The 21,375-nt window shown below is 37.1% G+C and overlaps 1 protein-coding gene across 1 annotated transcript; it reads left to right on the top strand.

Annotated features, from left to right (window-relative positions):
* The first annotated feature begins 11,700 nt into the window (after positions 1–11,700).
* On the top strand, positions 11,701–13,092 carry LOC105058647 (zinc finger protein GIS). Its single transcript, XM_010941633.4, has one exon. It carries the CDS (start codon positions 12,242–12,244, stop codon positions 13,043–13,045), a length of 804 nt encoding a protein of 267 aa, XP_010939935.2. The 5' UTR covers positions 11,701–12,241; the 3' UTR covers positions 13,046–13,092.
* The last annotated feature ends 8,283 nt before the right edge of the window (positions 13,093–21,375 follow it).

The following is a 21,375-nucleotide window of genomic DNA, read 5'->3' as shown; positions in this document are numbered from 1 at the left end:
TTGCCATTCCTACGCTGCAGTGGAAATATATGTGAAGAAGCTATATGTAATATTCACACCGTTTAGGTAAAAGAATTGCTAACTAATATAGGGAAAAGACCTTGTTGCTAGTATTCATCAAGACAACAAAAAAGCCAAGGAGAAATTTTTACCAATAACATGTATACTAACATTAATAGTGCCCAAGATACAATCTTTTGAATATCATTGATGGATCTATAAGCATAGCTAACAGAAAGGAAACAAGTAAAAGAAGCACTTTAACATTTTTATTCATTTGCAAAGTAGAATCAAACAAAAGAGAGAACAAGATGGATAATAATACTTCGATTTGGAGAGAGACAATTTTGCTGACTCCCTGAACGAATACCAACAACAGAAAGGCCATGAAACTCCTTAAAAGGGGGGAAAAAGTTAGAAATATTTTAATGGATACAAATGACTCACAAATTTCAGTTTTCTTATGTCTTATTGATTGATTTGATATATCCCAGTTTTAAAGCTCCATCCGCTGAATTACTGTAGATTGTGAGTTTGAAAATTCAGATAGATTCATGTAAGGGTAGTTTACGTGGTATCTTGTATGGATGGAGTGAAAGACTATCAATCGTCTAGATTATCTTCAGCTACATGGCACGTTACGAGGAGAGGGCTAATCAATTAAAATTATTGTACTAAAATGATTGGCTGTCATGTATCCATTTTGATCATCATATCATGTATTTTTATAAGTATCATCGAAGTTAGTTATGATGAACAAAGAGTCACCAAAGTGGAGAGTCACTTAAATGTTCTGGACAAATTATGAGAAGAGCCATGTAAAGTTTTCTGGGCTAACCATTTTAGAAATTTGGATAGACATGAAAAAGCTTTACAAAACTCATCATAAACGAGGCAAGATTACGTGAAAGTCATTCTAGAAAGGTTTATATATCCGTGGAGGGTACATTTTTTTGGAACTCAGTATGTGATATATTAGGTAATGATAAATTTGTACTATTATAATTTAAATCTATTTATTGAGTTTGAGTGTTTTCACAGATTAGCTTTCATGTTATGTGTCCCCATCGGGCACCCTTCATAGTTATATTGCATATAAGACATTAGCTTCTTTTATATCTATTAATATATCATGAGATATTAGTTGTTTGATCCAATACAATTTTATTATATTGTCTGAGATTTTATGAAGTCTTAATGCTTGTTTGGATGATTGGGCTCAAATTTTATAGGATTTATGGGTTAGACCAATACAACTAAAAAAATCAGGTTAGGCTAGGTCATATTCATAAGTATTAGAATACTTTTAGAGTAGATCAGCTTGCATTCTATGGGGAGAACAAATTCCAAAAGTGCTTCAAATCCTATATTTAAAATTCTTCATGTAGGATTTCAAAGATATTTTGGATATTTATGAATATAAGCTTAATCTAATCTAATTTTGCTAGTTGTACGGGTCTAATCCATGAATCTCACTGGATTTTAGGCCTAATTATCCAAATAGACTCTTAATTTTATGGTTACAGCAAAAAAATCTTGATCTCAAATAAGAACGATCTACAAGAAATGCTACGTATTGCCAAAACTACAATTTTTTTGTTATTTAATTTTAACATGATTCGGGCACTTCAAATTATTTTCTACATCTTTTTTTACTCTAGCATTCCTCTAGCAGAGCATGCTTGCCTTAAATCCAATATAAGTTATTGACAATTAACGGAATCAGTTCAAGGTTATGGTCATATGGAATTAGCTAGGGGTAACGTGATGTTTGGATTGATAAATTCTCCAAAAACAAAAGTAAATTTAAATTTCATAGGAAAAAGCTTAGCTTTCCCCTCTCTCTCTCTCTCTCTCTCTCTCTCACACACACACACACACACGCACACACGCATACATACCATCTTCAACGTAACTGGGCTTAGAAATACAGTGTCAGACTTCAGAGCTGCAGATATCCCAATAAGGGAAGCCTAATTGCTTAGCCAACCAAAAGCCCAATATCTCTTAAAAAAAACATTTAATCTTTCCTTTACAAACCCAAATCCACTCATCATGACACCTAAGCATAATTACACAAGAATCACTGAATAATCTGAAGGTTCGTAGCCCCAAATTATGGGGACATAATTGATCTAGTAACATGATTCATGGACCTGTAAATATCTACCAAACACCCAACCCCGACCTACCCATCTACATGGGAGGACCTTTTGGATGTCCCCATAGTCCCAAATATCACACTAAATGATGTTTGCTCCAGTACTTCTAGTACTCCAATTTGCACACTGGTGCATATGGCTTTTGCTAGCTGTCTAAAGGCTAGCAAACTATTGATGTTTAGCAAAAAACCCTCCACCTTCAATGAAGCCCTTTAATGCTGGCCCTTTCATGACCGTGATCAACATGTTGTCAGGGGCATCTTGTTGGTCCAGCAGAATGCTTGCAGTCCTTGCTCCAATGCTACTAGATTCAAATTTATTTAAACTTAATAGGGCTTGCAAACAAATCAAGGAGATTGACAAAAGAGAGTCCAAATCAATGATGTGGTTTTGCGAGATTATATTATCCGAAACATTTGCTCCATTTCTAAGCAAATGGCAATAGAATCCTAAGTGTTTGCCAATGTGCACAGGCCATTGTTGCTCGTAAAGATGAAATGATCAGACTAAGCATTTGTTCTCACTTCTTTGATCGAAGGAACATGAATTAAAGCCACATTATTCTCTTATGGAACTAGAGCCATTAATATGGTGCTTGGTTTGCGATCAGAATTGGAACAGATTGGAATGAGAATTGGAATGATCAAATCCCCCAAAACATTTGATTCATGAACGAATCGGAATAAAAATTTGAATTCATAGGAGAGAATAGGAATTGGGTTTTAAATAGATTAGACCATTCTCATTCCATCCTATAATCAAAATCGAATAAGACTCCTCCAACTAAGCGGCGGAAATAAAATCATCCATTCCAATTTCATTTCAAACCTCAATTCCTCCCAACCAAATATCCTTTACTATAGTCATACTTGCTAATTTGAAAAATTGTGTGAAACGAGCTCGAGAACTTACATGACACTTGCAGAGATACAATAGAATGTTTTTTAGTTTACATTCTCTTAACAAGTAGATTCTCGGAGTTTTTTATCCTTTTTTTTTTCTCCATATTTTGACTGCTCTGAGTAAACAAAACGAAGTATTACCCCCAATGTTGGCTAATTGCATAGGAACCATCTTTTGCATAAATCATGGGCTTAGGCATCATGAGTTTCCTCTCCTTTTTCCTCCAGGGTGTGGAAAGCTGGTGAAGTCTCTCGATAGTTGTACCAAAGATACTTGGCTAAATCCCATCTTCATCAGGATTCGTGGGTTAGGACTTGGAGGTTAAAAATACCAAAAAAAAAAAAAAAGAAAAAAAAAAAAAAGAAATTTCGCATGTTCATATAAGCAAGTCGGCTTCATTTACCCATGAATAAGAATTAAAATTTTATGATAGAAGATTACGACTAGCACCTACTTATATGGTAATAATATCCATCTTGTCTAGCTCGATGATCAACCTAAGGCAGCAGGACATCCTAAAATGTGGCTGTTGTGGGATCATCGTGTCATCATAGTATCCTTTCATTGCATTGGTTTCTCTTTGCATGTTAATAAGTCATGCAGTTCTACCTGAACCATCAGAGGTGGCCACAAAAACATCACATTGGTTCCGTTTGAAGTAGTTTAATAACAGAATACGCGCAGGGATGGTAAGGGAAGGGTGGAAAGGTCTTAAAGAAGGATGATTGATGTTCAACATCAGCCCAAAGTGTCAAGTTTTATTGTGAGGCAGAAATGTATGACTTTGATTCCCAGGTGGTTCGTAGCCTTAGTCTTGCTATATTAATATGGAATGGCAAGGCTGCTTTGGCTCATATACCAAAACATGGAGGTCATGCCACAGGAACTCTTTATAAGACTTCAACAACTAGGCATGGAAGGGGTTATACTTGCATTATTTTTGCCTCATATCAATGGCATCTTGCTTGGAAACTCCAATGGTTCTCCAACAACTATGGTGCCCATCGGGGACCCTACTCCACAGTGCAACAAAAGGTAGAAAGCTACTAGCGACGAAGGAACACAGTGCTACTAAATTTTTGTTTGGGACCACACCTAGTGATGCCAAAGGGTGGCTGAAGGAGGGAAGCAACATGGCCTACCAAGAGCATGGACTACACCTTACTTTCTTAGTGGGGGCTACTTTTACAGCTACTAAAGAACAGCCTCAAGAGCATCTAGAGACGTGTTTTTTGAGCCATGGAAGTTACTGAAAAAGGAAGAGGGTGCTAACCATGTGGGCTGGTGGCCTATCACAGTATGATCTTTGGATTACCATTGCTATGATCATTTAGTCACAGATCACCTTGTAGCACAAGACTACAGTTTGGAAGTTGTTAGATTAATATAGAACCCGTGTATGTGTGTTTTTTTCCTATCATCACTCACTGGGAAATATTACAGCGCCAGGGCTTAATGGTACGAAAAGCATACAAATACTGCTACTCTTTTCAGCATGATGCATGCTGTCGACTTTGATAATAAAAGAAAGGGGACCATATGTTAGGGCTTGAATTATTGTTGGAACGTTATTCATGTGAATCTCTCTAACTTTCACCTACCAAACTCTGGAGCTTCAGTAATCAATTGCCTAACTTTGATGTCGATGTCATGAGACATGGAAGGACGAGTATCCTTTCAATTCTTAGTCAGGTACATGTCAATGTTGCAGAGCATTGAATATCTTATGCTTTCATCCTCCTCGTGAGCAGTAGAATTAGTAGAATGAAATGAACATCTGGTAGTGAATGATTCACCCAAAATGCATTTTATTCAGAAGGCAAATATAGAATCATTGGTGAACCTCGACAAGTACAATAGTCTTTACTCATAGACTGCCTTTAATGGTGGAACCATGAGATGTGGGATGATGTTATCCGACCAATTCTTTACTTTAAAATGTCACTATAATAAACAGTTATCATGCTTATCTTTCTTTGCATTCATCGATCATGACTAAAAAGGAAAGAAGTTTTATCCAGAAAAAGGTTAGCAGATGAAATCGACACCACAAGATCTATACACAAGGAAAAGATTTAAATTGTGAAGTATATATTTCATCAAAAAATCGTAGAGAATAACACATTTTTACTTGGATTTATATCACATGGAGGTATTTGAGTTATCACATATATGAGAACTTACTGTGATTTTGGAAGTAAGACTAATGTCAGAATCAAAGAGTAGATTGAATCTATTGATGGATGTCCAGATATAGTCTAATAGCAGAGCTTGATTTCTTCCCTGGCTTGTCAAAGTCCACATCTTAGCAGTTCCCTTGGCATCCTTAAGTGGCACAGGAATGTTCAGACATCAGAAACAAACTTTACCATAGATAATTCGTTACAGTTAAATGATAGAAGAGGGACTGCAAACAGATTAGTCAGGATTGATAATGACTCTTGGTATCCAGGTTTCCACAAAGCCTTAAAGAATTTCATAGAGTTTGAATTGCGGGACCTATGAAACTGAGGATACTGCTGCTTTACCAATATCTTAAGATTTCTTATATCGTGACCTTTCATCATTGCTGCTATTACTAACGTCATTATCTGTTGCAACGGTACTATGATTTAGAAAATATCATGCTTGTAATTTTAGTTTTGGCTTAGAAGCATGTAAATGTAACAGCAATCCATACTCCTGGAATGAACTTGTACCTATGCAGTACTACATTTAAGTTTAAACTGCAGAGGACTCCACACATTTCTACCAAGCCTGTTAAAATGAAGACGTTTGCCATAAGTTGTTCATGTGGTCCTATTTCTCAGACCAATGACACATTCCTTCTGGGGGTCATTCAAGAAAGCCATCAATTCTTATAGGACAGTACCCTCGTGCCATGGTCGCCAAGGCAACGTGTTTGTCCAGACCGTGATTCATTCCTCCCCCTGTCAAATGGCTCCTGTGTTCCAACTAGGCATACAAAAGCTTTCTTTGGGGTGTTCGACTTCTACAACCCAAACTTAATGAAGTTTTAGGACGGGCGACAAGCGAGTCAGCTTCACAATGGATCATCCAGGGTCTGAATTCAAACCTAGTAATGACTGCTGGATATAAAACGTTAACTCCAACGGTCTGATTTCTCACCAAGGGCAAAGAAAAAAATGAAGATTGAATTGTGGAAACTGAACTCCTCTCAGATTCAGATTAGTTATATACTAATATATTAATCTATTCCACTGTTAATGGAAAATCCAACATGAAGTACATTAGTGAAGCTCATGATTTTGTACTTCCCAACCAAAACTAAAACTTTGTACAACTTTAATCTTCTGATCTCTCTTTCCCTCCATCTGGACTTTATAGAGGAATCACTCCAAACTTTCAGATTTTAGACATTCCAGGGATCAACTGATGCTAGCTATCTGTTATGGCAATCTGCTGCGGGTTGTGGAGAGAAAGAAACACCAAAATCTTTCTGGTCTTCCCTCTGAATCTCAACAATCTGACTCTGTAGTGTCACAGGCCATTTAGAGTCTATCTCATACGATGAGCTACTGATTTTATTACAAGATTGCTGCCTAGAATTCTTTTCCTTGCTTCCTAGAGATGTTCACTGTTACCTGACTGCTGCTCTATTCAACTCTGAAAGCTATTTTCTTCAGCTCAAGACCAAGTGCAAGTTTGTACTGCACTAATTTCTGACATCCTTACTGGTTGAATTCCTACCTGCTCTGTACATTCTTGGTTTCTTTCTATCATTTCTATCTAATGCTGTAGTCTCCTCTCATTTTCGCTGCATATACCTTTTGCTTTAATAAACTTCTGTTGTCTCTGAGGTTCACTCCTTAGCCTCCATTTACATCAAAAAAGAAAGAAAAATCTCTCCCATGCTTTGAAGATTTTATTGTCCAAAGAAATTGTAGTTAAAATCCTTTTATTGTAACCAGATCCTCTGAGTTTGTATTCTTCGTTATCTTAATGAAATTTGTAGAACTCTTCATATTTATTCCTTTTTCTTGATATTAAAATATTTGCATACAGATAGGAAGTTGCATATCACAATGTGTGCAGTGATAGCATTATACTTGAATTCGTTCTTAGTTTGCTGATGTATCTTTAAATGTGTGTGTATGTATGTGGTGCATATTAACTATGTAATCTATAAATGCGGAAGAAATGTGTCAACACTCATTGTACACATATCTGATGTTCCATCAATGCCAAACTTCCCATATTCATCCTAGCCATTCTTCTGTGATGTCACAACCAGTGGAAAATGACGGTGCAACTTCTAAGTGTAATGTGGTACATGTTCAAACAATAATGTGGTGGTGGATGAGACATCCTTACCAGTGGTCCCTTGACTGGGTTATTGGATCCTGGTTCAGCAAGAATTGTACCTTACCCCATTAGAATCTACAACTGAATTCCAAGACCGTCCAACAAAGAATGCATGCTCAACATCTACTGCTCAAGCCAGTCTTTAGGATGAATCGTAGGATCCATTGTACTACTTATTGGGTATCACCCAGAGTCCTAGGTTATGGGTTAGAGGCTTATATATATATATATATATAATATATATATTATATATATATATATATAATCAGGACTTGGACTGTAACAAACTGCAATCTAATCACCGCTCTTATCATACATTACCTTTCATAAGACTAGAAATGCCTGGGAAATCTACTAGCAAAAGATCAAATACAACAAAAGGGGCAGATTTCCCATGAAAAGGGGCAGCTCCAAGCTGTCTAGATCCAAATATAAAAAGGGAGGTACCAATCATATTTCCCCAACTTCACTCCTGTGCATTCATAGCACATGTGAAAAGATCCCCCACACCCCCCTCTTTGTGTTGGTCTCTCAAAAGACTTCACAATAACTCTCTCTTTTAGGTGACCTCAGCTTTGAGGTGCCCTCTCAGGTGGTCCTAAGCTTAGATCTCTCCCCCGACAGCACCATCATACCAAGCCTTGATAACACCACCGAGGCCTTTAAGAGGCGGAACCATCCGTATTGACATTGATGTGGGTGTTAACATGTGGAGAGCCATGCTCCTCAGAGTGTGATATATCAGAGATCTTACAGTAGATTTCTCACAATGTGGGTCCATCCTTTTCCCATTAGCTCCAAATCTACTGTCATGGGTGTCTGTTAAATAAAGTGCTCCCATGGTTTTATGCCATGTGGAGCGGACCTTGCACAATAATTTGGCGTGGAATGGTTCCTGCATAGGGACTGCAAAGTCAAGAAAAATTTGGATGCGAGTAATAAGAAATAATTTAAAGCAATGTTACATTTTGAAGAATTTGATACTGATCGCCATTTTTTAAAAAAAAAAAACAATGGCCGAACAAGGACCATATAAATGACACCAACATGATTGAATTAGATTCGCTATATAATTCTGGATTTTTGTTGATTGACGATGCAAATAATCAAAAAGTATTTATAAGTTCATCTACTGTACGATGTTGAAAATAGTATTATATAGCAATTTTTTTTGATGATAGACTAATCATGTCTTCTGAAAGTGATGGATGAATTATCCATGTTGGATATTTTGGAGAAATTTGCTCCCAAGGAAGAAGGGTGCAATTACTAGGCTACAAACTTGTTTGTTATATGACTAATTGTGCACTGATAAAGCTCACGTGTTTAAAGCGACTGTGTGGCAGGGCAACTCAGGATGCATGCTTTATGCAAGCCTATCGTGCCAGTCTGGCTTGGGGGGAACGATCAAATCAAGTACATGTTCAGCCCAAAATGAAAAGGACCCGGGGCCGAAGGAGGACGACGAGGCGATTCAACAAGCGCGTGTGAGCCTGGTTGAACCCAACCCATGTCAAGCAAGCTGAGGAGGTTGGGTCCGGCTATAAAGATGTTATCATATAGGTGAGATCCACAATGGATCTAGAATAAAATCATCCTACATCATGTTATAATTATACGAAAAAAAAAAAAATTTCATTCTAAATCCACGGTGGACCTGATCTACTAAATAATTTCTTCCAACGATAATCCACCAACAGATAAAAGGCAATGAGGTATGAGTAAGGGTATTGAGGATAAAATTTTTATTATCGGATCGATCATGAAAGAAATTATGATCAAACCGTCATCGTCTGCCACGTGCATATATTGGGACATTCATAAAAAAAAGAACGGTTATGTGATGTTTATCTACACTGTTCAAGTATCTTTGGAGTTTATTCATTTCTTTTTTCTTAGTATTAATGCGTGCGGCCATCTATCTTTTGATGGATATTTTTGAAGCATGTCCGATCATAATTTTTTTCATGATCGATCCGATTATAAAAATTTTATTCAAATATTGAGCACTAGATTAGGATTGGGGCACCAAAGATGGTGACAAGATGAGGGTTTTTTACGAGTAAAAAAGCATGTCAAGGAAAAAGTTGCATAAACACAAGAGGGAGGGGGAGGTGGTGGTGGTTGTTTAAGAGTTCTGATATTGTTCATAAAAAAAGAATATACTTGAGGGTTTAAGATGCGATGTGGGTGTAAAGCATTTTTTTTCTTGTGGTGGGGCATAAGAGAGACAGAAGTACCTTTCATATTAATAGGCCTTCCAAGGGAGCAAATGTTGGTGCAGTGGGATTGCGCTTATATCTCAAGACCAAGGTGGTAGATGGGGGAAGTTGGGAAGGAGACACTGACTGGTCCTTGGAGGAGAAGAGAGAGAATAATGAGGGAGGATGTGAACAGTTGTGAGAGGGGATAATTACAAAATGGGTCAGGCATGCATCAATAAAGCAACCCACCCAGCAAGAAAAGAAACTAGAGGGAGGGAGAGATGCAGAGAGAGGGGGGGGGAGAGACTGATTGATGGACGCACAAACGTATGCTAGTAAATAATTTATTTTGACTTGTAGGGCTTCGTAGTTGCCCATGCGAGGTTGCAGGTCCTGATCGCTGAATGATTATTTCAGCCAAAACCTATTGAAAACCACGTATGTCTGAATGGCCGAAAGTCTAAAAATACTAAAACACCCTAAAGAGGTCTAATTATTACTTGAATCAGATCTAATAGGCCACCGATTCTCGATTGTATGTTATCCACTATGCATATACTTCGAGATCTGTCTCGATCCAATTGGATCCGATCCGAACAATAATTTTTCAAGAGTAAGGACATCTTCGTGAACAAAAATTTTCGCTAACCTTGCTACAACTGACTATGAGAGCTTTTTTTTTTTTTATCTCATGAGAGAGGAAAATATATCATGCACCACATGTATCATGTGAAGGTACACCATATCAATTTAGATTAATCATCAAGATGAGCGCTTAATGAATAGAACCTGACTTTTATAATCAGTATGGTGCATCATCACATAGTTCGCATGGTGTGAGATATAATTTTTTCATTAGAAGTTGAAAGATGAGAATTTTGATTGGAGAGGTAGGAATTAGAACGGGAGCTTCAAGCTGTTGGTTTTTTTCTATTTTTTTTAACTAAAAATAATAAGAAAACCCTTCCATATTATTACTTTTATAATTGTCAATTATGAAGATTGGAGATAAAGTATCCATAACTGCACAAGAGAGCTGCATAAAACACCTGCCCATTGTCCAAATCAATCAACTACTGTCCAATTTTAATCTAAATCGCAAATCCCTACATGATATGCAAATCTAGATTGTGGGGCCACCTTCGAGAAGTCCACAAATTAGGATATTCAATCTTAAACTTCTATTATTTGAACATCATGGACTTAAGATATAATTAAGAATGCAAACAAATGGTAAAATTGATAAAACAAATTAAAACTTGTCATGAGATAGATTTTTTTAATATTTTTTTAATGATAAGTTAAGAATCAGATATGAGATATTGATCAAATTTTGAGGAATATGGCTTAACGCATCAAATTACTGACATCATGTAAATAAGACGCGGCATGGTTGTTTATTTTTTTTTTATTTTTATTTTTTTGAAAAAAAATGTTTTGAAATGGCATGGTAGGAGGGCTCGGTAAGAAGGTAGACAAACTGAGAAGGATCAAAGGGAAGGAGGCTACATGTCATAATGAAACTCAAGACAAAAGGGTGGAAAAAACACGTATACCCCAAATTATTTATTTATTTTTTTTATAAAAAGGGTCCCATGCGCATCCCCGCTCATCCTGATCACCAAAAACATCTCCAGGACCACTATCACACCCATCTCTGCACCTCCGTACGTAAAGAAGCCAACAGCTATAAAGAGCCTCCACAGCAACTAGTACCAGATGGATAGTCACACGCTGTCAGGTAGATAGATAAAAAGAGAGGAAGAGGGAGAGGGAGAGACCCACCAACGAAGCTGGTCACATATATACTAATCTTCCCTCTTGACTATGGTTACACTTGCATGAAAGCGAGAGATATAAAGAGGAGAAGAAAAATAAGAGATGGACAGATTATGGAAGGGTGAGATGGTGAGGTGACGGCGTTGTTGTGGTGGTACTTGGTTGTTATTTGAGAAGCCAAAAGCCTCCATCACCAGCAGCAGCAGCTATTGTCAGTGCCCCCACAGATGGGGTCAGCTCCAATTGTCCACGCTCCTCTCCCTCAGTCCCCATCTCTCTCAAACCAAAGAGAAAAAAAATTAAAAGAAAACAAAAAACCCATATCAATAGTCCCAAATCCCAACATCCAAGCCATATCAACCAACAAACAGAATTGGAACTAAGAAGAAAAATCTACCCGAACACCAAAACAAAAAAGACAAGAAAATCAAAGAAACCTCTCCCCTTCCTTTCCACTCCAATTCCTACTTTGAGACCTGCTAACAAAAACCAACACTAGCTCACATCCAAATCATACCAAGAAAGCCGAGTAGAAGAGAGAAAAAGAGAGATCTCCCCTTCCCCCACTCTCTTTTCTGCTCCTCTTCCATCTCCTACCTACTTCAAGCCCAGAAACAAAAGGTTTTCTCCAGTAGTCTCCACTACAAGAAACATATCGAGCGAGCGAGAGAGAGAGAGAGAGAGAGAGAGGAACAGGAGGAGAAGAGGAAGAGGAAGAAGAAGAAGATTTTCTCCTCCGCATGCACCCTTTTTCTCCCAATCTTTGTCTAATTCCTTTCCTTCCTCTCTATATCTTAGTGCAAGTCCCGTGAGCTGTGCTGTCCAAAGCTACTACAGTTCCCACACTCGGCGCCGGCAGTGGCAGAGATGAGCGAGCGAGAGACCCGCGACTTCATGAGCGTCGACTCCTTCTCCCAGCTCCCATTCATCCGTCCGGCGCCCAGCCGTGAGAAGCCCTCCCCCGCCTCCACCTTCCGCCTCTTCGGCATCGAAGTCCCCCACGAGCCCGACACCCAGGAAGATCCCTCCAAAGACCCCTACACCACCGCCAACTACCCCAACAGCAGCAGCAATGGCAATGGAGGCAGTGGCGAGAGCGATCGCAAGTTCGAGTGCCACTACTGCTGCCGCCACTTCCCGACGTCACAAGCCCTCGGCGGCCACCAGAATGCTCACAAGCGTGAGCGACAGCATGCCAAGCGAGCCCAATTCCAGTCAGCTATGTCCGCCAAACACCAATCCGCCGCCGACAGCCACCCCATGTACACCTTCTTCAACCACCACCGCCTCGGCTCGCTGCCGGCCGCCGGTCGCTTTGGCTTCCAGCCCCCTGCCACTCACCAATACCCTTCATGGAGCAGTCCGAGCACCGCCGGTGGCAGCGTCGGCAGCCAGTTCTATGGCGAGCTTGGATCGGTGAGCCAGCCTATCAATGGAAGCCCCTTGCCGGGCCTCTGGAGGGTTCCCACAGCGGTGCATGGCGATACGAGCGTGGGACTAGTCCATCGGGACCGAACGACGCCGCTGCCCTTGCTCGGAGGGGATGAGTCCGGAGTGAAGGGTGTTGGTTTGAGTACTAGTGTTGGTTCTTTTTCTTTCCCTCCTTCTACATCTCCACAGAGCTACCAATCTGGAGTGAAAGAGAATGTGAGTTTGGATCTGCACCTGTGATTCATAGTGAATTACCGAGAATTTTTAATTAGATTTTGTTGTCTTTATTTGCTTTAAGTTTGGCTGCTTGTCTCTTCTTTGTTGATTATTTCAAAGAATTAATCGCCTCTTATTTATCAGAGACTTGCTAGGAAATTCTTTGGTTTTGGGAGAAGAAAAAAAAACTTTTGTCCATAGTTTTAGATCATAACTTATGAGGTGAAGATTTGTGATTCATATGCATCATTTCTGTGTCTTGTAGAGTTTCTAGATCACATTAAAATTTGGATTTGGATTTCTTTTTCAGAAGAAATATGGATATGGAAATTTTTCAGGCAGTTAGCAAAGTTGGAATCTACATTCCCATCGTACATTTCGATCCGTTTGCACCATTATTATTATTATTTTGAATATTTTTACTGTTGATGAACTCGTGAACAACTTTTACGTCCAATTATTAGACCAGTACATTGCATTTTATCCAATCACAGTGTTTTTTCTTTTTTTGTCCTATGTATAGATCTTCAAAATTTTTTTTGCTGTTTCATTGTTCTTGTCTGTCTTTCTTGCTGACCTCCAAAGCACAATTAATCGAAAATGGGGAATTCTACGTTGCTAGTATTGTTGATTTTCAAAAAATTGTTTTGTTTTTGTTTTTGTTTTGTTTTTTTTTAAGTCTATGTATTGGCAATTTGCCTAATTATGGCTAACTTTTTCATTAATTGTATTGAGATGAGAGTTAATCTCGTATTATTTAACTAAGATAAGATATTGCAATTTAATAGAAAGTGATATTAGGAAAGATGTGGAATGAAGAACTAATTGAGATTTCAGGATCAATTAATCTCATTCAATTGTTTGTAAGGTTATTTAGAAATAATTATGCCCTAAATATGAAATCTGCAGGACTGATGGACTGAGATGTTTTCTATGTGAATATCTAAATCAGTGCCTTTAAGGAGGTTGCATTCAATTGGTCTTTAAGATTTTCTTCTTTTTTTTTTTTTTCTTTTGGACTAACAACTGACAGAGAATCTAGTGAGACGAGTCGGAATCCTCTGCTTTAGTGAGACACATCACATATGCATTAAGGTTCAAGACAAAAAGTTGAGATAAATAATGATTAGAAGGATGACTTCACTGGATTCAAAATAACTGATCTATGATAGTTGTGGCAGGCAGGAATTTGAGTTAGGTGATGCAATCTTTAATTTTATTTTTTAGTTTTTATTTTTGAGGGTAAGGGAGGCAAAAGCCACTCGACATTTATTACCAAGAAAATAGCAAGAAAAAAATTACTATTATTTTAATGTGATTAACAGCTTTACTTATTTTCATGGGATTATCCAGATATAATGCATTTTTTTCCTTAAAAAGTACATACACCTGGTAGAGGATTCTTGACCACAAGTTATTCAACATGTAGAATGAAACTAATTAACCATTATACTTTATATAGGTCAAGGTTATTTTAAGAAAAATAACACAAGAATGCAGTCTGAGATTCAACAACATAGTTCAATTATTAATCAACAAGATCTCTGACGATTGATGGATATGGTAGCCTACCCAATTTTGAAGTCATTTCACTATAGCAGCATTTAACTTCCTGTGAAGAGACTGCAATGATATGACATTGTTATAAGGTTAAGCATCTTCCTAATTACTAAATTCATTTTAATTAAATTCTTTTCTGCCATGTTTGTAAACCATCCTTAGCACTATTAGAAAAACTAGGATTTGTACCCAAGCGACCAATGGCAACATTCTCCATGCCTTTAACCCTTTCATCAGATACCCAACCAGTCACAAATTTCCAAACCACTTATTAGACTTTATTAAAGCTCTAAAATACCCAAACAAATTACGAGACTTTTTTTCCTAAGAAAAACGTTATGCCAAATAAAAGTGCAATCTATAAAAGAATCCAATGGCAAGTTTAATTATCAAGGGTTCAGATCGTATCTTTTATACAAAGACTATTTGATCTTTTTTTTTTTTTTTTCGCAACATCAATCATTGCATCATATCTTGCACAAATCTCAAGGCACTCTGAACTCTCTCTTTCATCTATCTACACAAATTTTTTAGCGGTCAGATCCAATGGTACCTACCGTGACAAAAAATGAATCATTCTTTGGTGCGAAAGATACAACCCCAATCCATTCATCAAGTGCTACAGGATATACACAACTCAGTTATTTTACCTCGTAAGTGGTGTAAAGTAGCAAGAGGTACAGATGGGTAGCCGGCAAGCTTTATGCCTGTTTAACATGCGGCAGAGAAATGCAAGTTTCACCTGCCATGTTGGAACAAGTATCTCAAAGAGTCTAGTCAAGGACCAAGCTGCCAATCTGATCCCATAGGAACCTATTTATATCTGCAATAGATACGCATCATTGGATTAGGACAAACATTTCTCTTATTTTTTTTTCAGAAAAAAAACAAACATTACTCTTATAAAATGCTGAAAGAGACTGTCCTCTTCTGAAAAAGGTACGGATCACAGCAGTCCTCACTCTTTTCTCCATGTTGCAGTGCACATGCTACCTTGTTGTAAGCACTGAATGAAAGACTGCCAAGGACAATACATAGGCTTGGAGCATCATAATTGTTAGCCAGGATGAAGGAAATCTGAACATGGTTGATCTTAGTTGATGTCTTTTTCAATTATTTTGTGAGAGAGATGCCACTTCTGCTTGATGCCAAAAAGTCTCAGAAAGAGTCCAACCTGACGTGACCTCATAGTTAGCTTCTGGCTAATGGCACTAGGTTTGGCTCGAGAGCTGTCTCCTTTCATTTCAGATAGGTTACAGACTAACAAAAGTTTAATAGGCTTGTCAGGTTGGATCTCTGCTTTAAAGATGACTTGCTTGGCTTGCAATCCCAATTAGCTGAGACCATGGATAAGTTACTGATAGACTGCTCAAAAATTTATTATTATTTTTTTTTTTAAAAAAGGAGGGGGGGAGGGGAGAGAAGCCACCTAATTCACTAAAACATAATCTAATTGTGAATTGGTCCAAATCAAGCTGGGGTTCAATTTTTTGTCTGAAGATGATCAAATTAGTAGCTATATATGAAGGCTCTTTAATGTGTTCTTCTATTGTTTATCTTATATATATTGAGAAATTCTAAACATTTTATTGATAAACTTACTATATGTCAAGATAAATTCTTAGTTTGAAATTTTATTGCTGATGCACCATCTTACAGATTCTTATTTGATTTTATTGAACATGAATTTGATTGTTGTACCATCAAATTTTGTCTCATTTATGATGGAGCTTGGATACAATTGTGCAATTCAATTACATCTAGATTGTGACTGAACATCTGGGGTAGGCCTAGATATGAAGTCCATATTGTAGTCCAGGTTAAGTTTAGGTTTGGTTATGTGGCCATCATGTCATCCTTGCAGAAGCAGACAGAAGCTCAATTCTAGCGTAAATCGTACAATGAATTATTGTGTAAACTTACAAAAAATATATATTTGTATTGTAAAAATACTTGAGTTCATAAGTAGACAAAAAACCCAGTAAAAGGCGAGATGCCAAAATATTTAACTCAATTGAGGACATCGGCAGGACAAAAATGAGATGGAATATTATTGGTGGCTTTTGGAAGTAAAATAAATTTATTTAAATATTTTCAAAATATATTTATATTATAGATCTAAATAAAGATTTCTCTTGACCATTTATTTAATTTTATGAAATAAGGAATACTTAAAAACTTAACTATCAAACTTTTTGAAATAAAGATTACAAATGAAGGATTAGACATCGAAACTTAGGAGAACAAAATTATTTGATAGAGAAATAGAGAAAAAGGTGATAATTTTGTTATAGAAAGGGAGGTCTCAGTTGGAAATCTAGGAAAGAGATGACAAAAAAACTTGGACACGTTGAAAATATCTATCAAATGTGGATTTGGATGTGGGACAAAGGATTGATTTCAAGCAAGTGCACGTTCCTGGCCTGCTTCTTTTGGATCGAATAGAGTGTAGTCATATACACATTTTTCTTTTGGGAATAACAAATGTGGATGATTGTCATCATATAATAAAATCCTCCTTGTGAGCCGAGTAATATTCACTCTCCTTGCTCTCCTTCCTCACAAACCTAGAGACCAATTAGATGCAGCACATGATGGTTTAAGCAAGGTTTGAGTTAGTCCTAATTTAATATTAACTCATTTTAAACCTGAATGATTAATAATCACCATATTCTCAAAATAATAATAATAATAATAATTGAATATATCTGGATTCGTCTGTGTATTAACATTGTCTCATCTCATACAAACGCATATATATCATTTAAACCCTGCAACTTTTATTCATCTTTAATGAAAATGCATGAACACAAAGACAAGTTGAATAAGAAATAGCCAACCATTTTTTTAATAAATGACAACAATTTGGAGAGTCATTTTTTCAGAATTTTCAGAAAAGCAAAGCATCGCATTGTAAAGTAATGGCTGTTACGGCTGTTATACTGGTGAATAACGGCTTCAGAAGGTTCCACTATTTGGAGATAAAATTCCATCACACATGAATTATTTTCATCATTTAAGGAGAAATTATTGGTTAGAATGAATCTACTATATATATATCTTAGATCATCCAATAACAAACTAGCACATCATTCTAAAAAATAAATTTTTTATTCAAAATAATAAAAATTGTCAGCTGATCAACGTATATCATGCTAAGAATACAATAGAATAAGGGCTAGAAATAGGTTTTGTAACTCAAATTTGGCTAAATAAATGAATGATAGCCAGCTTGATCCTGAAGACAAGGCTCACTAGATCCATTCTTGGTATTGCCATTGTTTGGTCACGAGAAAGATGAAAAAAGTAATATTTGTCTAGGACAAAGTAGCCATTAGGTTTGGGTTGTATCTTTCATGTCAAAGAATGACTGTTGGATAGCACCTTACATAGATCTCAAGACACTCCAGATTCTATCATTCATTTATTTGCACAAGTCTCAAATCGACCATTATACGATCCAATGAAGACTTCGTGCAAAAAATGTACCACCTCAGCAATGCACCACATCAATCAAATTTTTCATTCATGTAGGCTCTACTCATCATCCAGCTTGTCTCAAATTATTCCAGTGGTGAACCTAGTGTAACGTATGTATAATTTTTCTAAAATTTGTGCACTTGAAGTTGGTACAATTTCTTTAGAATTAGTGAGCAAAAGAATCAATTGATGGAAAGCTAAGAAGAGAAGGGGAAAGGATCAACTCTCAAACAGTTTAGGAGCTGGAGGTTATAGCATAAGGCTTTTGTCCTGAAACAGTACATACAGTGAGTTGCAGTTTTCGAGCAAGTAGGTTTTTCTATAATTTTAATTTGGGGGTTTCACCTTTCTTTACCCAAAAAAAAAAAAGAAAAAAAGAAAAGAGAGACAAAAAGAAAATATTTTTTTGTCACGAGGGAACTATGCAATCGATATCACCTTCCATCAAACAAATACATTATATGAAGAAATGCTAATTTGAGTTTGTGGGTCTGTCATTTTTTTTCTTATTTATACTACCATACTTATAAATATTATATAAATATTTTCAATATCAAATTAACAAAATATTTGAAAAAAAATCGGTTCTAATAGGTTAATTACACCTCTCACACGCATTCTTAACCAATCTTATATCTTCTGGGACTGTGTATCCCATCAACTTAATTTCAATCACCAATATATCAAGATTTCAGCTATTAAATGCCAGCTTAGGACAGGTCGAAACCAACCGGCTTCAGTTTAGCTTGTTTAGGCCTCAATCTTTTTTGTTTTTGGGCAAAATTAGGCCTTAATCTTTTTGGTACTTCTCTTCGTGGGGTAAATAAAACTGAGCAGAAGCTGAGCCTGGTAGTACCTTTAAACCCTAGATGATAAGCCCAAATCCTTGCACTATTTAGAATCAGATTCTTTTCCTTTGATGGGGCCCGGAATCGGTCACCTCTAGATCAGACTCTTCCCCTCTTCTTTTTCTAACCTTTTTCTTGTGTTACCTCTCAGTGCCTTCAGCTCTTCAGCCTTTTTCACTTGGCCCCTTTATTTCTATTGGCAGCAGAGGGTCCATTTTCCCACTACCGCGCACACAAAGTCATAGTTTGTTCCCCCCAGACTTAGCGAGAAGGTGTTTTAAATGTTTGTGTGGTTGCTTCCCACCAAGGACGGGCTTTTTAGTTGGTGACCACATGCTCTTGATAGCCTGAGCTCGGTCCACCACATGATTGCCACAATAGGAGTATGATTGTAAAGTTTGGTGCATCTTAAGGAATTTATTTCATACAAGTACATTCATGTATACGGATAAGATAACTGGCCAGTTGATTGACTTGTGAAGAAACTAAGGAGGTATCTGGTTAGAGAAAATTAAGATCTGAAATCGAAATGAAAATAGATGATTCCTATTGCAGCCATTTGGTTAGGAGGAGTCTCATTCTTATTTCTATTCCGAAATAGAATGGAAATGACCTAATCTATATAAAACTCAACCTCTACTCCTCTTTAAAGATTCAAATTTCTACTTAATTTGATTCTGATCTCGATTTTGGTCATAAACCAAATGCTCCGGTGGATCTGACCATTCCGATTCCAATTTCGGTTGTGAACCAAACATCCCCAAATAAGAGCTACTAAAATGGATATCAAAGGAACAATATTGAGAACAAACTCAGAAATCTTGCCTTGACTTGTAATAGTGGTTAGATGTAAATAGAATAAATATTGTCTCAAGAAAATAAAAAAAAAAAATATGAAGAACCAATGAAAAAGCCAATAGAGTATAAACTCAAGATTCAGATTTAGCTCAGCTAACTAAAATGTTATAGCTGGGCACAAATCAACTCACAAGTGACCTATGAGAACTACAAAGTTGCCACCAATGGTGGTACTTGGGATGAATGACAACAAGACCTGGCTGGTTTGCCCACTAAACAAGAAGTCTATCTGTATGCATAATTTGTTGGCATGTAGGTTTGCTATGGAAGTCTATACCATTATGAATGTGGAATACTAAATCCTAAATGTAGCTAGGTTCAAAAATCTCTGAGAGACATCTATAATTTTTAATAAAGTCATGATGAGAAAACCACCATCGAGGCTCCATCATTCAAGAAAAGTTCACCCAGCTCTAAAATTGTTTCGCTAAGAGGAGCATTCAAGAAAATTTGGATTGCTCAGAGTCATTCCACTTGGCTCGATTCAAAAAATTGGAAATTTTTTGCATCCTCGATGTAATTTCTACAAAGCACATGACTGATTCATGATGGAGCTGAACAAGGAGTGTAGTTATATGTCATTTGAGCTCTGCTATCTACTGTGACTTTTTTTTAAAGGTACTAGAATCACCTAGAATTTTGACACATAGCCATTATCAGACAACAAGGCCAAACCTGAGTCAATTTCAAGGAATTTTTGTTGCTCCAATTGGTGAACCCTCTGGTGGATCTGCTGCAATGTTGTTTGGGAAAAGCCCTTCAATTTGGATCCATTACAATTGCCACATCCAATGGTTGGACATGCATGAGAAAGCCTCACTTGTAAATGCTTATCCATATAATACATTCCACTATATTCAAACCTTGTGAATCGTTGGACATGAAAGCTGTCACACATCCAAGCCTATTTGAAGGCAACACTTGGTGATTAGAACATGCACTAAGTTGGGCCTCCAACAAGGACCATCATACTTTCTTATTGATTCCTCCACTTTTCAAGCAACAAATTCTTTGGACTATACCTTTTACCTCTTTATTCCTCATCCAGAGTGTGGTCGGTGGCACGTGGCATTTTGCCATTGGTCGGTCACTCTATACCTTGAATCCCCCCATGCAACGACTAGGGCCCCATGGACTGTCAAATTGGAAGGATTCCTCACGGCACAAGAAAAGCTAGCAGGCAGTGGGATGCCTGATTCCTACTAATTTTTTTCAGAAGCAATTAGGTGTGTGAGCCACATATCCATGATGCATAAAGCTGAAAAAGAAATGTTCAAAAAATAACTTACTGTTGTACCATTGTGCTTCAAATTACCATACAAGCGTTTAGCTTATTTTTGCTCAACATGCTCCTTGTCATGTTTCATGCATTTTCCCCCCTGAACAGAAAATGTGAGAATCACATCCTTAAAACTTCTCTGACACTAGCATGGTGATTTTTGCAAAATATTGGATAATCATGATATTACAAGATGTAACAAGGGGCAAAATGATATGACAGCTAAAAAATCAGCTTGATAAAGTGCAGACACATACGAAATCATTGTTATTTATGAAATCAGTAATTATTTTAATTATTTTTTGAGATAACAAGAGAGGGTTGGGAAA

This window comes from Elaeis guineensis, chromosome 15, assembly GCF_000442705.2.
Source record: "Elaeis guineensis isolate ETL-2024a chromosome 15, EG11, whole genome shotgun sequence".
NCBI classification, from domain to species: domain Eukaryota; kingdom Viridiplantae; phylum Streptophyta; class Magnoliopsida; order Arecales; family Arecaceae; genus Elaeis; species Elaeis guineensis.
Note: the sequence above shows the minus strand (reverse complement) of the source record. Positions and strands in the feature narration are given on the sequence as shown.

Bases quoted from the DNA above. Each gene is read 5' to 3' on its own strand.
- LOC105058647 (XM_010941633.4), top strand. From the start codon at position 12,242: ATGAGCGAGCGAGAGACCCGCGACTTCATGAGCGTCGACTCCTTCTCC.